General features: G+C 35.9%; 1 protein-coding gene across 1 annotated transcript; it reads right to left on the bottom strand.

Moving 5' to 3' along the window:
• Positions 1-1,294: 1,294 nt before the first annotated feature.
• Positions 1,295-3,619, bottom strand: LOC127831438 (uncharacterized). The gene is made up of 4 exons (XM_052356421.1): positions 3,489-3,619; positions 2,596-2,638; positions 1,734-1,923; positions 1,295-1,311 (listed from the first exon to the last, which is right to left on the bottom strand). Exons 1-4 carry the CDS (start codon positions 3,617-3,619, stop codon positions 1,295-1,297), a joined length of 381 nt encoding a protein of 126 aa, XP_052212381.1.
• Between the last annotated feature and the right edge of the window lie 5,105 nt (positions 3,620-8,724).

Raw genomic sequence — 8,724 nt, 5'->3', positions numbered from 1 at the left:
GTTTGGGATGTTATGCTTGATAACATAGATACAGTTTTGCTCATGTGTGGTTAAAAATGAAATATTCATTTGGTAATTCCCTATATCAAACAGTGAGAAAAAATTATGAAAAATAATTTTCATTGTGTAATGATATCATTATTTTATGTGATGTACTAATGCCAACTAAACTGTTCAGCTAAACAAACATTGAATAGCATTCATAACACGCAAAAGAGGATCTGTTGGTTTCTTTTGACAATTGATTTTTATTAACAAATCATAAAAAACTACATTTGGTTATTGATTGGCTGTGCTACTCTAAAAAACAAGAAACCGTCGGAGACGGATGATGCTCCCCAGAGTTTTTTTTGTCACGATATTGCACTATATATTCAGATATAAGGACAAGTCTAGTAGTTCGGGGGACAAGAATTGCGCTATATGTACAGTTAATGGAAAATTTCAAAGGGCCATAACTCTGTGAAAAATCATCCGACCAGAACCGGCCGATAATATGCACATCTCCTCTTGGTAGTGAAGCTTCCCATAAAGTTTAATTGAATTCCGGTCATTAATTGCTGAGAAATAGCCCGGACAAAAATTGCACGGACGGACGGACACACGCACGGACAGACGAAGCGGCGACTATATGCTCCCCCCCAAAAAAAATTTGGGGGAGCATCACAACAGAATCATCAAATATCGTCTCAATTCTCAAGGAATATTCCAAGTAACCTGTTAATGGGCCCCCTGTGTTCATGCAGATGAGCCACCAGCAGGCCCCGAGGTCGCCAGTTGCTAGGGGGGAGGTCGGTTCTCTCAGGCGATGCCCTCGAGGAGATCACGGCATGCCATGTCTGATGAGTACTGACCACGGCGCTTTCTGATCCGGTCACGCAGCTCAAACTTGCATGGAGCATATCGGGCTGAAATAGATAGGTAAAACAGGAATCATGTGAAAAAGCCAATTTTGCATAACAAGTTTATATCAAACAAACAGTATTTTTTAAATGCTGAAAAAACTTCCAGTAATGATCACCAATAGGCATTTTAAAGAAAACTTTATATATTGAAAAAATATTTGGTGGTGAAGTAAGTATTGAAATACAAGGCATGAAGCACAAGCATATTTTTATTGCTAAATTTAGTTGTTTTTGCTATCAAGAAATTAAAAAAATTATAATGTGCGAAATATCTCTCAAGACAACTAATCCTTGATTTTGAGCTTTTGTCTTTTTTATGTCTAGTTATTTTGTTTTCAATATCTTGAGAATACACTTTTTTTACCATCAACGTCCTTGACACTTCAAATCTAATCCCATGCTGGGTCTGGTTATAAAGTATTGATGTATGAAGCTTAAACACAATGGCTCTAATTTGTTTTTTGTTTTTTAAGGACATCACTTATCTATGTTTAGTAATGATGGCAATGACCCAATCTGCTCTTCCAAGAAAACATGAGCTTTGTTCTGGAAAAATGGGACTTATAACATGTGTGTGCAAAGTGTTGTCCCAGATAAGCCTGTTCATACCTAACAGGCTAATCAGGGACAACCCTTTAAGCTTTTATGGTTTTTTGTTTTGCTAAAAGGAAGTCTCTTCTTAAAATCCAGTTACAACTAAAAGGGTTATCTTTGAATAGTCTGTGCTGACAGCACAGGCTAATATGCGACAACAATTTACGCTTATGTATTAAGCCCCGTTTTCCCAGACAGGGGCTAAATGATTCATATGTGAGCTAAAACACCTACTTTGTTGTGCGTTCTTATCTCCCCTGAGTGCATCCAGGGTGGGTAGAGTGCTGCCAGTGGAGCTTGACTGGGAACCAGTCAGGGGTTTGGCTGGTTTGGTTTCAGGCTTCAGAAGCGTTTTTGATTTTGGGGACGAGCTGAGAGACCTATCGGAGGATGTTGAGCCAAACATGCTTTTCCACTCGGGGTTCTATGAATGTAAAGGCAAAACGCTGGTTTACAAATGTGGAATGTAAAATACTGCAAAATCATCAGTATTCATGGGACATTAGTTTCTGTTAATTTTGTGGATTGGCCCATCCACAAATTTTACACAAACACATTAGAAAATGACCATTGCAATTTTTTTATCAAAAATCAGAAATCAAATAATGTACGTGTCCATGAAAAAATTCCTTTTTTTCAAAGCAATCTATTTATGTTAATGAATAAAAATGATTGTACAGTATTATGTGAGCAAACATATACCAGTGTTTAGTGATATAGATCTTCTTTCCTGTAAAGTTTTATAAATTATGTAAAAAAAAATCCATTATATTTGGAATTCCATGCTGTTACATACCTTATTCAAACTGTGTCAGTAAACAGACATCCTTTGGCTGTGGTTCGGAGGTTGATCTTGCTCCCAGTATTGAAATGATTATTCATAAGGGACTAAGCAAAGGTTTTACCCAAGAAAATGACTCAAAAGTGGTTGTTTTGTCCTTATTTTAATAATCAGGTTCAGAATGTCTTTGATATTAATTCCAAAATTGTAGGACCCATGATATTTTGATAAGTTGTGTATTAAACAAATAGATAAACCATATAAACAACAAGTTACTTGTGCCCCAAACCACTTTATCATTTGTATATAACTAACCATGGTTGAGGCTTGAGAATCTAGTGTTGCTCCCTTCCTCTTTCTGTTAAATGAAAACATAAGGTTTTGAAATTGGTTCATATCAAATGTTTAAAGCACAAACATAATGCATGTGTTTTAGGGATCAGGGTTATTAAATAACATTTTGATTACAGTTGCATATGTTTGTTGTCTTAATAAAATGTGTATAGAGGACATTGTTCAGCTTTATGCATAAATTTGCTAATGCAAAAGACCGAATTCCACTGAAATTATGATAATATTATAAAAGTTTAAAAAATCATCCATATCAAAAAGAAACATCAGTGTTATATAAATTGTTGACATAAAATAATTATGTAGTAAAAAAAAGAGCTTGAGATATCAACCTATGATTTTTAACAAAACATACATTGAAGCTTTAAATATGCTAAAGTCCCTTGCTTAACTATACACAAGAATTGAGTTGAATACAAAGGTGTAGTGAAAATAGTGTACATCCTACTCTCAGGAGGACTCAATGTTAGATCCACATTCGTATAGTGTTTTAAGGCTATTAAAAAAACAGTACTTTAAGTCCAAGGTTTTGATTCAATCAAGCTTAAATAACTAGTGTTAAACTATATGCGCATCGCTCTGGGAAAACAGGGCTTAATGCATGTAGGCTAAGTGTTGTCACAGATAATCAGTCCAAGCAAGCTTGTCTGGGACGACACTTTCTGCCTAAACTAGATTTTCATTAAGAAGAGACTTCCTTTAATTCAAAAATACCATACGCACTGAAATTGCCATCCCTGATTAGTCTCTTTGGACTGCGCATGCAAATCAAGTGGGACACTTAACCCACATGTATTAAGCCCAGTTTTCCCTAGAGGATGACTCCTTCATATATTAACCCTACAAAGTCTTCGTACATGCTTGAGGCCGGGTCAGTCTTGGACTGGCTGGACTTGTTGAGGTCAGCGTGTCTCCGTGTAGGAATCCTGGTCACCAGGCTGGTCAGGTAAATGTGATCTCGCTTCACATCGGACGAGGCTTGGGACATAGTGTCAGAGCTAGGGAAATGGAGAAACTTTGAATGGTCAATATTTATTGTGTCCTATCAATAAAACTGGGGATTCAAATCATCTTGCAAAAAGATAATTACTGTAAAATGATTATAATTTGTGGGACATTAATTTGTTGATTTCATTGGTTGACCACTCCATGAAGTAAACGCAAACACATCAGAAAATATTTTATTCAAATTCCTTTTTATTTCTAAACAAAAGCTGTGTTTGTGAAACATAATGCCCCCTACTGAGCCGCTTTGAAGCCATATATTTGACATTTGACCTTGGAGGATGACCTTGACCTTTCACCACTAAAAATGTTCAGCTCAATGAGAAACACATGCATGCTAAATATCAAGTTGCATCTTCAATATTGAAAAAGTTATGGCCAAGGTTAAAGTTTTGGGACAGACACACACATACAATGACAGACAGACAGACACATACAATGACAGACCGACAGGCCAACAACAATATACACCTGATCATTCGATCCGGGGGCATTAAAAAATCCACAAATCTATGTGTCCAAGGAATAGTCAGGGTTTTTTTAAACTACGAAATACAAATGATGTTTGAAACTAAGAGCAGACATAAACAGTATTAGTAATTAAATACATATATTGGTAATGCTTTGTCTGCAAGTGTGTCATTCTTCTGAATGTTTGTACCAATAAAACAAAGGATAAAGGCTCTTGTATTTATCATAAATATAATATTACATTGATATTTGTATTGACATGTATGCAATACTTATTTTAGGCAAAGAAATTCAACATATTAAACATATATCAGGAAAATAATATGCATCCGATGGGAAACTATTTCAACACAGCCACTTGTTTGGTCGCAGACAAATCCACTCAATATCCATATATTCTACATCAATATGGTATCCAGAAAAAAATCATTCAGGTTGCTATCTACAGTGGACAAAAGGACATTAAGCAAGTTCAGCCAAAACTGGTCACAGTGGAAATTCCTTTCTTTACAATCATCTCCACAGAAAAGGTTGTTCCGTTGTTGATGAATGAATTTATATTGATATTTAGGGATGATGCATATATTCATAAGTGTAAATATATACACAGAGGCATACTAGAAAAAAACTAGTGGCAACAGAAAGTACTTTCTTAACCTTCATTTAAACATAAAAGTCATTGAGGTGTGACAGTTTGGACGAAATCTGGCAAGCAGGTAATGAGAACTTGTAAACACAAATGTTTGGAATATATATTCCATTTATATTTCCAGCCTAAATTCCATGCTTTTCCACCGTCCACACCTTAAGGTTATTCAACAGTGAAAATTTTCATAGTTTCTTATAGTGAATAATGAGATATTGAATATGCAAAATTTTCAGACAAAAAATATATTCTTTAGACTATAAGTGTAACTAGAAATGTGTCCACAAGATACGGATGCCCCCCATATTCCTTTTGTGTTACTTTTTATGTTGGTATCATCTGAACCAAAATCTAGAGGTGGGCAACTTCACATCCTGAATAGTATGCTTGTGAAGTTTCAGCCCCCTAGCACCAATGCTTTTCAGTTTTCATGTACCTCTGATTTTCCAGTTCAAACTTTGGGTTTTAAAAGACATAAAATACCTTTACATGGTAAGTACCGGGTACCCTTCTTATTCTTATGCCCCCACAGAAAAGGAGGCATCAAGTTTTGAAATTGTCCATACATACAAAAGCACCTTACTTTACCAGGATGTTTCTCTATACAGTGCAGTAGATCAATTTTGTAACATTTTATAAAATGTGTCTTAGCAACATGAATGATAATGGAATTATAAACTGGTTTTACCCAGCTCAGGCCCTGTTCAGCTTCAGAATGAAGTCTTTCATAACAATGTTCTTGTCCTCATGTTGCTCAGAACATCCCAGAAAGGTCAGTTTTTTGAATACCTGAAACATGAAAACAAGCACTTGCCCTTTCTGTATCGAAAATCTAAGTCACAAATTAAGTCTTTAAATTATGAGGATTGAGAAAGATTGTAAATTTGTAGTTATATAATGATGAAAGAAAGTGCTTCTAACATCGGAAAATAGGTATTTAAAAATGCCTATGCGTGTTCTGCTTGTAACACTTGAGTTTTGATATTTATCAACCAGAATTATTGTAACATCTGAACTTTGATAACATAAAAATATATTCAAAGTAGTAATGCATACTTTTAAAAGTCTAACATATCTCATGCCGTGTATATTTTTATTGTATATTTGTAAAACGATAAGCAAGCCATGCTTAAGTTGATCAAGAGCACCGCATAGCGGTGGCCAACGCTCGGCTGTGGGTACAGTTTTGAATAAATGAAAGCTTGTCAGATGAAAAGGAAGAAAGGTAAGTTTTTAGAGCCTATGTTAAAGTTTTATATTACAGGTCACAGTGACCTTGACCTTTGACCTAGTGACCCAAAAATTGGTGTGGCGTGTAGAACTCATCGAGGTGCAGCTACATATGAAGTTTAGATGTTGTAGGTGGAAGCACTTAGATTTTAGAGTCAATGTTAAAGTTTTAGCACGACGTGGACGGCAGACGCGGGACGGCAGCTGGCTATGACAATAGCTCAGACAATGGCCGTACTTGAATCAGTTTAGATGGAGAAAAGCCTTAGAAACAATGTCATGACCATTTCCCAAAAAACAATGTGGCTACAGCAAACAAACTGTCAATAATTCAACCTCATTTTGGGAAATCCAGATTTAATGCATTAGGGTTAAATGTCCTCCCAGATTAGCCTGTGCAGTCCATACAGGCAAATCTGGGACAATACTTTCTGCCTTAACTGGGTTTTTGTTCAGAAAAGACTTGCTATAAAAAAATACCAGGATAGCAGAAAGTGTCTGCCCTGATTAGCCTGTGCTGACTGCACAGGCTAATCTGGGATGATTCTTCACACACATAAATTAAACCAAGTGTTCTCAGAATGAGGCTCATTTGGATCTGAACTTTAGATGTCTTGCCAGAGAGCTAGTCAGCCTGCCTGTGCACAAACTATGTACGAATGAATGCCGTTACCTGGGTCATGGCATCATCCAGTTCTGAGTAGTCAGGTTTGTGTCCCTGTCGACTGATGCCACGAATGTAGCTCTGCTTCTGTAAAACAAAAGAACTGTGTTCTGGGAAAACAGGGCTTAATGCATGTGTGTAAAGTGTCATCCCAGATTAGCCTATGCAGTCTACACAGGCTGAAAAGGGACAACACGTGCTATTTTATGGTATTGTTTGTTCTCTTCTTAGCAAAATTCAATTTCCAGCAGAAAGTGTCTTCCATGATTAGCCTATGCAGATTGCACAGGCTTATCTAAGACGACACTTTTTTGCACATGCATTAAGACCAGTTTTCCCATAACAAGGCTCACATGCACAAAATATGTTCACAGTTTTTATATAAAGTTTAACACCATGTCACAAGTGTTAATAACTTTTTGTAAAAGATGCATTGTCACTGTATACTCTAGTGTCACTGTATTTGTGATTTGAGCTTAATAAAGGTAATGTTGTTGTTGTTGATGTTGTTGTTGTATACTGTTTTCATCAAAGAAACTTATGGTTTTGATCACATATTTGTTTTTTGCAAAAGACCAAAATTATTCAAATAGATTAAAAATCTGCCTAGATATTCTCCCCACGTCCAAACTAAAGTCTTATTTTGGCTTCTATGGACAAAGACTCAACAGGGTTTAAATATCAGAAAGCTTTAATTACATGGACTTCACTTGAAAATGAAAACAATTTTTGGACAATTGCTGACACATATCATCAAGTTGAATCAAAAAATAAAAACTAAGAACCTTCAGTATGGAAAAAAATGCGCTCCACTAGGTTGGACCGTACAATAAAGTCAAACACCGGCCTTGGAATGGGGTCTTGTAGTGTATTCAATAACAACACCTGGAAAACAGTAATTGACATGTTTAGTACAGGGCCTGTAAAACATTGGCATATTGACTTACAGCATCTGTAAAACAGCAATTTAACATTTAGCAACTGTGAAATAATGTCTTATTCAGTAACAGCTTCAAAAAATAGGCAATGACTAATCCAGTAAAACCCATTCAAAGCAGAAAATGACACTACACCTGCAAAACATTCAGTGACATATTCAGCAACAGCCCATTAGAATTTTATTTATTATCAAGCTGAAAGTGCCTTTCACATAGCAATTACTCTCAACTACTTACAGAGACTTCAATTATTTTCAAACTGTCTAATTATTCTTTACTTTGCTTTGCATTGATGTATGATTTTTTCAAACATAAAATACCGGAAGTCAAGTAAAACAGCTACATAAAAAACCCATTGATTTTTATATTATAATTCTGTCAGTGTTTACTGTCTTAACCATGGTGGAAATAGCTAAGTTTATCTGATTAGCTGTTAATTTATCAATACAAAGACCATTGTGGGATACAGATATGCGAACATCATTGCACGATACATGTTTGTACCCACCTCTTTTTCTATCTGTATGATGTCAGATTTGAGGAATGGCTTAACCATGGTGGAAATAAAGCTACGTTTATCTGATTTGCTGTTAATTTATCAATACAAACACCATTGTGGGATGCAGATATGCGAACATCATTGCAGGATACATGTTTTACCCACCTCTTTCTCTATCTGTATGATTTCAGATTTGAGGAAAGGCTTCAGGGCAGGTAGCAGGTTACAATGGATATCGGCTATGTTAAGATTCTGGGCGACAGCCGACACAAACCCCACACTGCCGTGGCGTATCCACATCCCCTGGGGAACAGGGAAGACTTGTTAAAGTTTCAATTCAAACCAAGCTAAAAACAATACTGCAAGACTAAGAAAAAAGAGTCTTAATAGAGCAAACAAAAAATCATGGTATTAAAGAGGCAAACAGGCAGTATTTCAAAAAGTGTGCCTCTGCCAAATGAAGATTCAATTTTGTAAAAAAAATAATATAACTAAATGTAAATGCATAAAAAGCATAACGGTGACAGAATCTGTCGGTATCTATTGAGCAAAAATAAAGTTTAAGTTGAAAGCGTCGACCCTGATTAGCATCTTCACTGAAGATTATATACTTGAATCGGGTCAGATCGTTGACGAATAG

The sequence above is a fragment of the Dreissena polymorpha genome, chromosome 5, assembly GCF_020536995.1.
Source record: "Dreissena polymorpha isolate Duluth1 chromosome 5, UMN_Dpol_1.0, whole genome shotgun sequence".
NCBI classification, from domain to species: domain Eukaryota; kingdom Metazoa; phylum Mollusca; class Bivalvia; order Myida; family Dreissenidae; genus Dreissena; species Dreissena polymorpha.
The sequence above is the reverse complement of the archived record's forward strand: the minus strand, read 5'-3'. Positions and strand labels throughout refer to the sequence as shown.